This window comes from Stegostoma tigrinum, chromosome 34, assembly GCF_030684315.1.
Source record: "Stegostoma tigrinum isolate sSteTig4 chromosome 34, sSteTig4.hap1, whole genome shotgun sequence".
In the NCBI taxonomy this organism is placed as follows: Eukaryota; Metazoa; Chordata; class Chondrichthyes; order Orectolobiformes; family Stegostomatidae; genus Stegostoma; species Stegostoma tigrinum.
Window position 1 is genome coordinate 19,639,168 of NC_081387.1, and position 14,842 is coordinate 19,654,009.

The 14,842-nt window shown below is 50.0% G+C and overlaps 1 protein-coding gene across 1 annotated transcript in view; it reads right to left on the reverse strand.

Annotated features, from left to right (window-relative positions):
- Positions 1–2,607: 2,607 nt before the first annotated feature.
- Positions 2,608–14,842, reverse strand: part of LOC125446505 (early estrogen-induced gene 1 protein-like) — a 30,227-nt gene continuing 17,992 nt past the window's right edge. Inside the window, exons 5-12 of the mRNA XM_048520134.2 lie at positions 14,667–14,783; positions 13,537–13,583; positions 12,306–12,451; positions 11,166–11,276; positions 9,850–10,042; positions 8,758–8,879; positions 8,476–8,545; positions 2,608–5,079 (exon numbers count right to left, since the gene is read on the reverse strand). Coding sequence (XP_048376091.1) covers positions 5,040–5,079; positions 8,476–8,545; positions 8,758–8,879; positions 9,850–10,042; positions 11,166–11,276; positions 12,306–12,451; positions 13,537–13,583; positions 14,667–14,783 — 846 coding nt within the window. The 3' untranslated portion in view covers positions 2,608–5,039. The remainder of the gene's footprint in view (positions 5,080–8,475; positions 8,546–8,757; positions 8,880–9,849; positions 10,043–11,165; positions 11,277–12,305; positions 12,452–13,536; positions 13,584–14,666; positions 14,784–14,842) is intronic.

Sequence of the window (14,842 nt, forward strand, 5' to 3'; positions counted from 1 at the left end):
TGTGAGGGACAGTGGGTCAGAGACTGTCCTCTAACCCCCCACTTCCCTCTGGGACTGGGTGGGACAGTGGGTCAGAGACTGTCCTGTACACCCCCACCCCCCCAAACTTCCCTCTGGGACTGGGTGGGAAATTTCAATGCTGGGAACTGAAGCCTGGGATGTGTGGGGGCACAGGAGCTGACCATGCAGTTCGGGATCTACTCTGGGCCTGTGCAGAGTTGGCTGATCATCTTGCGGCAGTTCCAGAGACTAAAATAAGGAAGCCATTGAACAAGAACACAGACCAGCCAGAACATTAGGAATCACGCGTGGTTATGGCACTGAAGGGCAACATTTGCCCTGTCCAGTTCCGGCCAGCAGCTGGCACAGCAATCCAGTCTCATGCCCCTACATTGTTCTTTGCTACCCTTCTCGCCTAGAGGTAGGGACGCTACCATTGTACTGCAGGGCTTATTTCCCCTATAAGTCCCTGCCCGATTTTCTGTCAAAAATCATTCATTGTGCCCACTTCCATCACCGCCTCAAGGGCAAAGGATTCCAGGTCTGTCAAAACAGTTTTCTCCCTCACAAGCACCCTGAACATTTTATATAGACATCATTGATCAGGCACAGCTCTGCCAATTCCAAAAACTGTCATTACTGTGCATTCTTCCATCAATAATTAAAAAATAATCATCCATCAGCTTTTTGACCTGATATATTATGGTCATGTGTGCCTACATACAGTGAGAAGTGTTGTTTTGCAAGGTCTATGGGCAGACCGTACCATACAAAGTGCGACAGGGTAGCAGAAAGCAGTGTTACAGCCACAAAGAGAGCACAAGACAGTGCGAGCGAGATCGATGTTAAACATTTGAGAGAGGTCTGTTCAAAAAAAACCCCCAATGACAGCAGGGAAGAAGCCCACCACCCTGCTTTCTAACCTAAACCCCTGTCTGGTAAATCCCTCCACCCCTTCAAGTGTGGAGGTGGTACCGGCGCTGTGCTGGGCTGGCCAATGGCAGAGGTCACAATGGCAGGTTTAGTCCAACAGCTTTACTGAAAATCAGGAACTTTCCGAGCACCTGACTGATGAAGGAACAGCACCTTATGATTTTAAGTGAAGCTGTTGAACCACAAGCTGGTGTTATGTGACTTCTGACTTGGACCACCTAAAGCATGGCAGAACTCAACCCCACAACACAGTTGTGGCCGAAGCAGGGCTTTATGGAAAAGTTTCATGGTAACTGCCCTGCCTTCGTACACAATTCACTGCCGTCCCTCTGCATTGTGCCCGCTCCACCTCGCCTGCAAACATCCCTCTGCCACCTTCCCCTCCGTTGTTACCCTCCCCTCACTCCTCTCCCATCCTCGGGCACTTTCCCATCCATGCACAAATCTGGCAGTTTTTAAAAACATCTCAAAACATTATCATACATTTGCTGACAGGGCACTTGTTTGTGTTCTAGATGCAGAATTTAGTCAAGGAGGCAAGGCAAACTCGTTATACTCCTCAGATGTAACATTAAAAATCAATGTGTAATAAATAAAGCACTGTTGTACCAAGTAATCACTAGATTATACCAAGCTCTGATTTAGAGTGAGATTGTCCTTACATAGCACCATAGAAAGTAACAAGAGCAGACCACTGTGGCTTCAAACCTGTGCCCCTCTTCACTACAATTATGGCTGGTCCTTAATGCATTAACCTTTTCCTATTTCTCCCAAAACTCTTTTTAATCTCTTCAGCCCCCAAGAACTACATTTCTTACTTGAAAACAGTGAATGTTTTGACTTTAACCACTTTGTAACGGGCAGTTTCACAGGCTCCCCACTCTCTGGGTGAAGACATTTCTCAGCTCGGTCTGAAATGGCCCACCCCCAATCCTTAGGCCGAGACCCCTGGTTGCAGACTCCCCAGATATTGGGAACATCCTTCCTCCCTGTCTAGTTCAGACAGAAAACCATAAATTCTGGGAGATTTCTCAGCAACCCCTCTCCAGCTACCACTGATATTTTCTATGGTATCGTAGAATTAATATCAGAATCAGACAATCCCTGCAGTGTCGAAGCAGGTCACTCGGTCCATCGAGGCTACAGCAACCTTCAGAAGAGCAACCCAGCCAAACACACACCCCTCCTCCCCCACCCTATCACTAATCCACCAATCTGCACAGTCCCAGAGATCATGGGTGATTTCTCATGGCAAATCCACCTAACCTGCGCATTTGGACTGAGGGAGGAAACTGGAGGAAACCCATGCAGATGCAGGGAGATCTTGCAAACTCCACACAGCCAGTCACCCAAGGGTAGATTCAAACCCGGGTCCTGAGCACTAAAGTAGCAGTGCTAACCACTGAGCGACCATACTGAATCAGTTTCTTTTCATAGGTCAGTCCTACGAGCCCAGGATTCAGTCTGGTACACCTTTGTGTGAAAATGTCAGATTGTAGTCCAATGTAGGTCATACTAACCCCACCCAAACGGTGCTATTTACACCCAGTGACGAACACTGATGATCTTGTCATGAGGTAGCCTTGGTGGTCCTGAAGTCTATGAACCTCAGAGATAACCTCAAAAGAAATCAGTGCTTACTTTTAAAAACAATTTTATTGAAAATTATCCACTGTAAAAAATAGACAATCCCACTTTCGTACAAATTTCAACCATGAACAATACTGTACAGAAGCACCTTGCAATATTCATTGATAAATCCAGACAGTAAGCTCGAGACTGCATCTCCCGAACAGCTTTAATATAAAATACATGCTGTTTAAAAAAAAGGGACCACTATCTCCATAAGAAAAAGGATCCACAAACACACTTTGAAGTGGAAATAAAAAAAAGGCACAAATTGCTCAGAAACTCGTCATATTATTTGTGCAAGATGAAATAACACTGGATGTTTCCCAGTAATTTTCACTCCAGTCACCTCCTCAGAAAAAAGAAGGAAACCCTTCTGTGCTTTCTTATTGAAAATTCCACATTTTGGCACCTTCCCTGTTCCTAGTGGGAAGGTCATTAGAAAAAAATCTAACGGGCTCAATCATTATCTTACACTTAAATCACGCGACTTTTAAGCTGATTTATAAATACATTTAATACTGATCCCACTTTCCAGGTATTAAATATTTGGGAGCACAGTCAGGGAGGGAACAGCATGGATCGGAACTCCACACTACAGAACATACAGAGCACAGGAAGGATATTAGCCCCAGTTACCTCGTTCCTCCTGTTCTGTCTGGGGGAGGGGGGGGGGTGGGGGAGAAAAAAAATCATTCCCAAAAGAATTACTAAAAATTGGATTTATTTTAAAAAAGAAGCTTAAATACTGGGGAAGAAAAACAAAAAAAAACACACAACACTGAACCACAGTCCATGTCACCATATTGTTGCAAATTTGAAAATAAATATACTTTAAAATTCTCTTTGGCATCCAAGATGGAAAGTCCAATGCCCAGAGCCTGGTCTAACAAAACGATTTTTCATCATCTTTTAATAGCTAATTGGTTGGTACAAAACTTCAAAAGAAATGGTCGACTAGGTGGGAGGGTTAGAAATGGGAGCTCAGCCATCCTCCTTTCTCTCCCTGTTTCATAGTTCCCAGGCTGTGTGGGTGAAACACCCTCATGAGGATTAGATCACACTGCACATTCTCCCTTCACCCTTCCAAAGTCCTGCTCCATCAAAAGCTGTTACACCTGAAGCCTGAGGGAGGTGGGGGGTGGAGAAATCATAGGATTGGCAATAAGGATCACAAACCCTCCAGGATTGAGGCTCAGGGAATTGGAGACGGAAAGAAAAATCCAAGAGAAATCTACAAGTTTGCAACAAAAAAAAAGCAAACTACACTCGATACAGTATACTCATTTCCTTGAGGCCTGGTTTGCAAATTAGTGCTGAAGATATGGGTGACAGGAAGTGAAGGAGGAGGGAGGTAAGAGGCAACTGGAATACATATATCCAAATGAAATCCTAAATATTGGGGGGATGCCAATGTTAAACACAGTTACTAACATTTTAAAGCTACCACAGTTTGAAAACATACTCCCTGTTACAAAATCTGAACGGGGTTGAGGTAGTTCAGAGTGACACACTCCACCTCACTGGGACTCCGTCTCCCCCCTGCAATATAACCCAATACACAGTGACCATTTGCGAGCAGGAGTCTTGAATCATGAGGAAGGTCCCCTGAAAACAAAACAGAAGCTAAGGATGCACTACCCTTCGCCAACACAGCTAAGGAAAAGTCATCGGGGTGAGGGGGAGAGAGAGAGCGCGCGGGGGAGGGGGAGGGGGAGGGAAGCTGCTTTTGTATCCCTTTCATTTTCCTTCACCATGTCTAGAGCTGTTCAAGGAAGAGATGGAAATTTTGTTCAAAAAACCCAATAGAGGAATACGCTATAGATTGACTTTCACCCATACACAGGCAAAATCCCTGCAACCATTCAGGGATATCTGCCTCCCATCCATTTTCCCCACATTCCTGAACAAGCAGACTCAATTTTTTAAAAATGTAATTAAATTGACCGATCTGAGAGTCAATTCTCTTACAAAAGAAAAGCATGTGGTTCATTTATCAAACGCCACATTCAGGACTTAAAATGATTCCCGCCGCTAGATCTCCTTAAAACTCAATAAATAGAAGGCCACGATTAGCGATCATCGCCAAGCTACAGCGCTAAACCTAGACAAAACGTCATGTGCCACTTATTAACGCACACCATTAATATTCATTAGTCATTAATTAATATTCAGCAAGAGGCTTCCCAGGACTGGATCCCAGTTCACAACTCCAGGCTCTTCCCTCACCCCCACGATATCCTGGCTTAACCCAAGGCCATTCCACTTCTTTCCGATACGTCCTCTCAATGAGAATTATCGCCTTTTCAAAAAGAAATACAGGCATCGATCTTTTCCCTGGTTAGAAAACGCCCATCCCGGTTATTTCAGCTGGGAATTCCCGATCCTTCAAAAACATGCTATCTGGGAAGAGCAGCGAGACAAGCAGAACAACACAAACGGAGAGGAAAATTGGGAATTGGCTGTCTGGACGCAGTTCAGTGGCTCTCGATGACAACAGGTTTGTAGTCACACCACCTGCAAGACAGAGAGGGGAAAGCCATTAATACAGAAAGAGAGGAGGTAACAAAGTTTGGAGCTGGATGAACACAGCAGGACAAGCAGCATCTCAGGAGCACAAAAGCTGACTCCTTGGGCCTAGACCCTCCTTCCAAAATGGGGGATGGGAAGGGGGTTCTGAAATAAATAGGGAGACGGGGGAGGCGGATAGAGGAGAAGATAGGTGGAGAGGAGACAGGCAAGTTAAAGGGGCGGGGATGGAGCCTGTAGAGGTGAGTGTAGGTGAGGAGGTAGGGAGGGGACACGTCAGTCCAGGGAGGACGGACAGGTCAGGGGGACGGGATGAGGTTAGTATGTAGGAAATGGGGGTGCAGCTTGAGGTGGGTGGAGGGGATGGGTGAGAAGAGGAACAGGTTAGGGAGGCAGAGATGAGCTGGGCTGATTATGGGATGCAATAGAGGGAGGGGAGATTTAAGTCCACATTGATACCATTGGGCTGCAGGGTTCCCAGGCAGAATATGAGTTGCTGTTCCTGCAATCTTCGGGTGGCATCATTGTGGCACTGCAGGAGGCCCATGATGGACATGTCATCTGAGGAATGGGAGGGGGAGTTGAAATGGTTCGCGACTGGGAGGTGCAGTTGTTTATTGCGAACCGAGCAGAGATGTTCTGCAAAGTGGTCCTCAAGCCTCCACTTGGTTTCCCCAATGTAGAGGTAGCCACACAGGGTTCAGCAGATGTAGTATACCACATTGGCAGATGTGCAGGTGAACATCTGCTTGATGTGGAAAGTCTTCTTGGGCCTGGGATGGGGGTGAGGGAGGTGGTGTGGGGGCAAGCGTAGCACTTCCTGCAGTTGCAGGGGAAGGTGCCGGGTGTGGTGGGGTTGGAGGGGAGTGCGGAGCGGACAAGGAAGTCACAGAGAGAGTGGTCCCTCCGGAAGGCAGACAAGGGTGGGGATAGAAAAATGTCCTTGGCGGTGGGGTCAGATTGCAGGTGGCGGAAGTGTCGAAGGATGATGCATGAACATTCCTAGGAGGAGCAAAGCCAATAAAATGGGATTGAAGTTGACTCAGTGACCGTAGAGACATTTATAACATCACGAGGGGCATAGTTAAGGTGAATAGCCCAGGGTCAGGGGAAGGGAGTCCAAATCTAGGGGGAAATGTAGGTTTAAGGAGAGATGGAAAAAGACACAAAATTTAAAATTAAGATTTTAAAAAATGTTGCAGCTGAGGTGATGTTGTTTCACGCGGAGGATGGTTCGTATACGAAATGAACTGTCAGAGGAAGTGGGAGATGTAGGTACTATTACAACATTTAAAAGCCATTTGGTACGTGGCTAGGAAAGGTTTAGGAGGGATAAGGGCCAGATCCAGGCATGCAGGGCTAGTTTAGTTCGGGAAACCTGATCGGCATGGACAAGATTGGCCGAAGGGTCTCTTTCTGTGCTGAATGACTCAACAGAAATTAGGGGTGGGAATAGGCCGTTCGGCCCTACGATGCTGCTCCAATGAAAGTGGGTGACCATACAACTAAATGCAAGGGGAGGCAATGGTCTAGTGGTGTTACTGTTGGATTGTTAACCCAGACACCCAGGTAATGTTCAGGGATTTGAGTCTCACCAGTGGAAGACGGTGAAATTTGACTTCAATAACAATCTGGAATTAAGAATCTAATAATGACCCTGAATTCATTGTCATTTGTTGGAAAAATCCCATCTGGTTCACTAATGTCCTTTTGGGAAGGAAACTGCCATCCTCACTTGGACTGCATGTGACTCCAGACCCACAGTTGACTCTTTACTGCCCTCCGGGCTGCAATGCCTTCCATCCCATGAACGAATACCCTGTTTCCACTTTCTTCCCACACCCTAAGGTCCTTTTAGCCCTAAGAACCGTATCTGACGGTTTTGAAAACAGTCAATTTTCTGTGGCAGAGAATTCCACAGGCTTGCTGCTCCTTGGGTGAACACATTCCTCATCTCAGTCCCCAAATGGCCTGCCCTGTATTCTTAGGCTGTGGTCCATGGTCCTGCATTTCCCGGTCATTGGGAAAATCCTTCCTGCATTTACCCTGTCTCGCTCTGTTAGGATTACACAGATCCAGTCTCTCTTCACACATCAGCCCTTCAGTCCCAGGTGAATCAGTTTGAGAAACCTTCACTGCACTCTTGTCACCAGAAAAATCTCAGAATCAGAATCCCTGCAGTGTGGTAACAGGCCATTTGGCCCGACAAGTCAACACCGACCATCATCCCACCCAGACCCAGTTACGGACCACCAACCCTATCCCTGTAACTCCGTATTTACCACACAGAATCTTCGTGACCTACACATCTCTGGACATTTCTCCGCCCACAACAGAAGTTGACAAACAAGTCCTCGATGTTAAGGAAAAACAATACTTCTTTAAAAAAGATACGATCTGACCACCGAGCTTCTACCAGAAAATTCCTCTTCTGGAAGCAGAGTGGAGGGCATGCGCCTATCTGTGCTGATGCAGGAGATGGGGTGGCTCAGTGGTTAACACTGCTGCCTCACAGCGCCAGGGACCCACGTTCAATTCCACCCTCGGGCGACTATCTGTGTGGAGTTTACACATTCTCCCCACGTCTGCGTGGGTTTGCTCCGGGTGCCTGGTTTCCTCCCACCATCCAAAGCTGTGCAGAGATAGTAGGAACTGCAGATGCTGGAGAACTTGAACTAACAAGTTCTTCTGAAGAAGAATCTAGGCCCAAAATGTCAGCCTTCCTGCTCCTCTGATGCCACTTGGCCTGCTGTGTTCATCCAGCTCTACACCTTGTTATCTCAGATCAGAAAGTGTACCTTGGTGTGGAGGGATAGTCGTAACGAGCAGAGTCTAAACAGCTTGGAATTCTGCTCAAGTTGGAAAAAAATGGAAGGTGATCACATCGAGGATTCTTAAGGGGCTTGACAGGGTAAAGGCTGAGACATTGTTTCCCCTCGTGAGAGTGTCCAGGACCATAAGGTGTGGCTCAGAATAAAGGGGGCGCCAATTTCAGGCTGAAACAAGGAGGAGATTTTCCTGTCAGAGGGTCGAGTGTCTTTGGAATTCCTCACCACAAAGAGCTGTAGGGGCAGAGATACATAAATAGATAAGATTCTTGATCAGTCAGGGAATCAAAGGTTACAGGGCAAGGGTAGAAAAATGGAAGTGAGGAACGTCAAATCAAACAAACAGCAGAGCAGGCTCGAGGGGCCGAATGGCCTACTGCACCCCAATTTCTTACGGTCTTAGATGAAACCACCTCACTGTGTCAGTACACAGCGTTCTCAGAGCACGTGTGGGTCTTTGTTGGAGGTGGCAGGGTGTGGGATGTTGGTAAGGGGACGCTGCCCGAGCTCCAAGCCACAGTCACCTCAAACGCAGTCTCCCTGCTTCCTCCCTTACCTGTTCTCGCTCTGCAGGCCACCCAGTCTGATAGTCCCATCTCGGCCCACGTACAGCTGCAGCCCGCTATCTGCAAAGAGAAACACAGTAAGTGAGACACGGACAGGTTCTGGCCTTGAGGCTGCGGGCTAAACTACAACAAATGTGCATTTATGTGACGCCTTTTAAAAAAGGGGTCACAAATACCCAGGCTTTGCAAAACTCGAACGCGGCACCGGCATGGCACAGGCACCATGTGACTGCAAACCGCACACGACCTCCCCACCCTCGCCCGTCCCTCACCCTCCGTGTTGCTGCACTGGCTGAAGTCTTGGCTCCGGACAATCTCCTCTACGATGTCGTCCGCGTCCACTCGCGTGTCGTCCACTCGCGTGGGCCGGCTCTCGGCCGCTTCGTTCTTCCGCCTGCGGCCACAATAGGGAGCAGTGAGACCCGACCGTTCACCAATCGCTGCGCTCGCTTACTTACCCTTGGCTGAACAAAAGGAGGCGCCTCTCGCTGCTCTGCGGGCCATTCGGCCCTTCAAACCCAGCCCACCACTTAATTTGATCACAGCTGACCTCCCCTTGTTCTCAGCTCTGCTCTCCTACCTGCTCCCCTTAGCCCTTTATCCCACTTTCCATCAGAGACCCCGTCCACTCCTTCCTTGAGTTTTGCCTCCCACTGCACACTGGGGCAGCGAGTTGCACTAAATTCACAACCTTCAGAGAGAAGCAGGTTCTCCTCATCTCAGCTTCGAGCCTAACTCCCCTTCACTTTGCATCCATGACCACTTGGTCAACGTAAGAACGAGGGGGTGTGTGCGCGTAATGTCCACCTCATCAACTCCTCTCCCTCACACATTATACACCTACAGTCAGATCTCCCCCTCGTTCTGCTGATCTCTGGAAAGTGCAAGCTCAAGCCCAAGCTGTTCGACCACTCCTCATCTGTCAGCCCAACACTGTTTTCTGTCAGTCAGCCAATCCTCTATCCAAGCCAATGCTCTACCCTTCATCACCAACCCAGTCCCCCCGCCCCACCAAAGGACTTAACCTTCTGGATCAGTCTTTTATGCAGCAGCTCGCTGTTACGTTAAGAGAAACAAAGCCAGGATGGAGTGGAGTGGAGTGGAGATCAGATGGATGCCCTCCTCATGCTTGGAGACTGACTGGGTCAGACCCTCGAAACAGCCTCATTGGAAACATGGCACCTTTGACACCGCAGCACCCTCAGTGCTGCAGCCCAGATTTCTACGCTCAGGGCGCGGGCCTGGACCTTCCCGACAGGGGAAGAGGCGAGAACGATTCCCCGCCGAGCTACCCCAGGCAGACCCACCCAGGCTCAAGGGAAAGGGACAGTACTCAGAGCGGAATGCCCCCACCCCACACCTACCGTGAGAGGCGCTCCGAGCGCAGAGCCGGTCTAAAGGGCACGGCCGGTTTCTCCAGACTGAGGTCCCGGCCTCCTTCCCGGATATCGGCCATGCTCCCGAGGTCACTCGACAGGCAGCTACTTCCAGATAAGGCTTCCTGGCAATGGGTCAGCTCGAGATGGGAGACCAAGGGCGAGCACTCGGAGCTGGAACCTGCCAGAGGGCGAGGAACGGAAGGAAAGGGAGACTCTGGGTTAGCAACAGAGCATTAAATGCACTACACCCCCGCCCCCACCCCCCCCCCACCCACCGCACCGGTCTCCACGTCACCTATCCCCAATAGCGGACATATTCCTGCTCTGGGTACAGGGGCCTGTGCTTCCATCAGCGGTGAAGGAAAGACCAGTGTGTCTGAGCAAGGGGTGGTATTCCAAACCATAGAAAATCACAGACAGTAGGATGAGTAGGCCATTCGGCCAGAGTAAATTCTTTTGCACTGCCCTCTCCAACTCTGCGCCCAACACCTGCTTTCTCTTCCCCCACCCACCCCAATATCCTTCGATCCTTTTTAACCCCCAAGAACTACGTCCAACTCCTTCCCAAAACCCAGTCTTACACAAGACACAATTGGTCACATCGAGGGACCTGACCGGTTAAACAGAACTCCCTCAAGGATGCTCCGTCTCCACCAGGGGCTCTGCCTGACTCTCCAGCCAGAGGTAGCCTCATCCGAGCTGAATGTAACCTCTTTCAGAACACCAGGCCCTGTAAATCCCTCACCCACAGAGACTCAGCGGGAGCACTGGTGGTAACAAGGGCACAGGGAGGTAGCAGGGTAGGAGAGAGGAAAGCATTTTTGGCCAAACTGCCATTGGTAAGGAGGCAGGATTTTTACAGCCCGTCACATGCCTCTCCCCAGGGACATTACCACCAGCTAAGCACATCGAGGATCCTATTCCAGAGATAATGGGAACTGCAGATGCTGGAGATTCCAAGATAATAAAATGTGAGGCTGGATGAACACAGCAGGCCCAGCAGCATCTCAGGAGCACAAAAGCTGACATTTCGGGCCTAGACCGAGATGCTCCTGAGATGCTGCTTGGCCTGCTGTGTTCATCCAGCCTCACATTTTATTATCGAGGATCCTATTCCACACTGCTTTCCTGTTATCCTCTGGGGGAAGGTGGTTTCTGGGCAATGGAGTTGCTGCTCAGTTGCGATGCCCTATGCAGTCCAACAGCTGTGCACTGCACAGACCAAAGCTGATACCCACGGGGCAAGATACGAACGGGCAGCGGGCCCCCTACCTATCTCCCCAGGACAAACAGCTGCTCACCTGAAAGCTTCGAGGCTTGGCTGGAGGCGCTGGAATTCCGGGAATGCCTTTTCTGGATCACTTCCTCGGGAGCAGCATGGGACGTGTTTTCCGAATCCTCCACCATACCCACTTTATGGGGGGGGGGGGGAAGGAAAAAATAATAAGAGCATGGATTTAACTGGGTGAGCACCTCCCACAACCATAGAGCACTCCACAGGGCATTGCCAGGGAGAATACAGCTACATTTGGGCCACGTAGCCAAGAAAACACAAATGGCATTGAAGCTGGTCCAGAGAAGGTTGATCCCAGATATGGAAGGAGTGTCTTAGGAGGAGAGGCTAAGTGGTTTGGGCCTGTAGTCATTGGAACGAGAGGGCGACCTTATCGAAACATGCAAGCTGCTTGAAGAACTTGACTGGGGAGAAGGGTTTGTTTTATCCGTTGTGAGAGAGTCTAGAGCCAGGCTGTGTCGTCTGGTTGGGGAGGGGGAGGGGGTCACAGGGGAAGTGAGGGGGAATTTCTCCTCTCCGAAGGCAGTTGAGGCTGAGTTGTTGTTAAGTATATCGAAGGCTGTGATAGACAGGTTTTTGACAGGGGGTTGCAGGGAAGCAAGGGCTATCATTAGGGGGCAGGGGGAGAAAGTGGATTCAGGATAATTAGATAGTGTTGATTGTGATGGGCTGAACAGCCTACTTCCGCAGCAATGTCAGAGGTTAGAGTCAGAACTTTAATAGGAAAAAAGGCCCTTCAGCCCATCACAAATCGATGCCAGCCGTCAAGCACATTCCACCCTCCCCCCCCACCCCCCGACCCACCAGGTGAATTCCCATTTTCCAGCACCTAGCGCGGCACTTTCCCGCTCACTAAAATTAGTTCTAAAAAGTGTCCTGAGGGCTCGATCATCTTTTCTGGGAGCGAATTCCAAAGACCCACTGTCCTCTGGGATGTATCCTTAAACCTCCTCTCCAAACGATGAACCCTCCAAGCGGAAACCCAAAACTGCGCTCAGTTGAGGGCAGGGGTTTGGGTGTGGGGGTGGGGGGGGGGGTGGGGGGGGGCGCTACCCGTGACCCCTGACCCTTTGCACCAGGTCAGCGACTAGCCAGTCCCGAACTGCACACGGCTAGGGGGTTTGGATTCGCCCTGACCCGTCCTTACCAGCGGCCAGGAAGGACCTGCACCTCGACAGTTTGGAAGAGCTGCCCTCGGATATAGGGCTCCCTTTCCCGTCATCTCCTTTGCAGTCTGGAGCCAGGGAATCCTGCTGCCCCAGGACCTCAATGGGCTGGGCCGTGGAGGGTGGCCTGCGGGGGAGAAAAAGAGAGAGTTTGAAAACCAAAAATGTTATTTTTTTTTAAAAAGAAAATGCCACAGGCAAATGAAAAGGCAACATTACAACCCCTTGGCCACAGTTGGCCACGTAGTAAAATGGCAACCACACCAGTTAGCACCAGCTTTTTGGCAAATCCCATTACAAACTAAAATCGGCTAATTCAAAGCCAAAAACATTACACGCTAGAGAGAGCACACTGTGTAAGAATTTTGAAGGTATCAGGACAAGCAATTTCCTTAAAAAAAAATATATGAAGTGGCATTACCGCATATCCTACGCCTATAAAATGCTGACCCGGTCCTTGGTGGGGTGAGCGCACTCAATTTGAGGCAAAACAACTTAGGACAGGGCACGCCAGAGGCTCAGCGACGCATTGAGGCTTTGTGGAGAAGCGCGGGGCTGTTTTCCTTCAAGCAGAGGAGCCAAAAAGGGAGACTGAGGAAAGGATGCGATGAGGGGTCTCTGACCTGGGAGGCCTGCAGGAGTGCAGCACTGCCAGAGATACCGCATTAAAAAAAAATTTCTGTCCAAGTATCCTCTGGGAAGGGAGGGAAGGAGCTACACAAAAAGTCAGGCAGAGACCACACACTGTAAAGGGACACGCTCCAGGGGCATGGTCCGAGCATGGGATCAGCCTAACGCGGACCGATTCTCACTACTGCTGCCGCCCTCAACTACTTAAATCGCCAACAGGGGAGGACGTAGGGACAGGTCAGCAATCCGCTGACTGTCGGAGAGTCAGACGCAGGTATCAGTCATTCATCACATTGCTGCCGAACAGGATTGGCGGCGAGAATAAAAAGTCAGAAAGACACAATGAGGCACTGCTTGCCCTGGGGTCAAACACTGGCATGCGCAGTGAAGTAGGCCACTCGGCCCGTCCGACCTGCCCTGCCAATTCAATAAGATCGCAGCTAACTGGCGAGGGGCTGTGGTGCATCGCAACTTGGAAGGTGATTTCCAAAACAAAACAAAAGGAACACCAGATCCTGGAAAGGAGGGAGGGAGCAAGGAAGGAAGGAAGGAAAAAGCATCCGACATCCAGGAAATACTCACGTCTTAAAACAGGGATCGCCAGATAACAGCTGGAGACTGATGGATACCTGGGGAGAGATGGCACAAGGAATGGTGTGGGGCGGAGAAGAGAAAATAGAGAAATTTAAAAAAGGTCAGTCAGTAATGCACACAGGCCCAAGGAATTTGAGGGGAGAGTCAGTCATTCACACACTCACTCCCCCATCTTCTCCCAAGGATCTGCGGGATCGGATTTATTCTCCAGGTGCTGGGCAAACAGCAGGATCGCTCCGTGAAACTGGGGTCCGGTGGGGGGGGCGGGGGCGCGGTGGGACTGACTGTGTGAACCACACAGCAGTCATGGAATGAGAGCAAGTTGAGGTTTCAAGTCGCTGTGTCTCTCAGGGCTGCAGTATAGACTCTAGCATTGGCAGTAATGTGCTCGTAGACAGCCAGATGGACAGACGACTGAGGGACATGGGTTCAAATCCCAACAGGGCAGGGAGTTCAAATAAAAATCTGGCAACTTACAACATTGTTGGAAAACCCCGTCTGATTCACTGAAGTTTCTTAGAGCGAGAATGAGGAAATCTGCCTTCCTTACCCCAGTCTGGCCTACCTTTGACTCCAGAACCATAAAGCTATGAGGTTGGCTTTTCAGTGGCCACTGGGCAATTACGGCGATATAAATACTAGTCTGGCCAGTGATCCAGTGAATGAATATATAAACCACTGTGGCTCCCCGCATCCTCAAAAAAAAAGTGACCCAATTGCCCAGTGGGCAGCTTAATACTGCCATGGGTCTGAAGCTCCCCCACTCCCCGTACCACCACCTCACCGCCCCCCCCGTCCAACCCGAGGCCAGACCAGGTAAGAACAACAGATCTCATTCAGTTAGTAGCTGCACTCCTTTCAGCCTGGACCCCCATCCAGCGAACTGCCTCAGGAGGGGTGCGGTGGGGGGCCTTCATGGTGGCTCAATGCAGGTGTGGAGGGACATGCAGACGAGATGGGTTCCCTTCTTTCTCACCGCGACTAACTGCTGTTCCCCCCCCCCCCCCATCCCCTCACCCACCCTCTGCTTTCCTGCTGACCGTGCTCCCACTCCTCTTCCCCACACACACACACACCCCCTCCCCCAAACCACCGCTCCCCACCTCCATGACGACTACCTTCAGGATGGAGTTATCCTGCCTCGTGTTCTTGGTGTCGTAACCCTCCAGGATGTAACAGCGAACAGTGGAACCCGAGCCCGCAAACTCCGCCAGGTTCAGCTCAACAAATCCCAGCTGCCGTTCGGAAAAGAAAGATTATAGGTCAGCATCAGGGAACTGGATGTGGCTGGGCA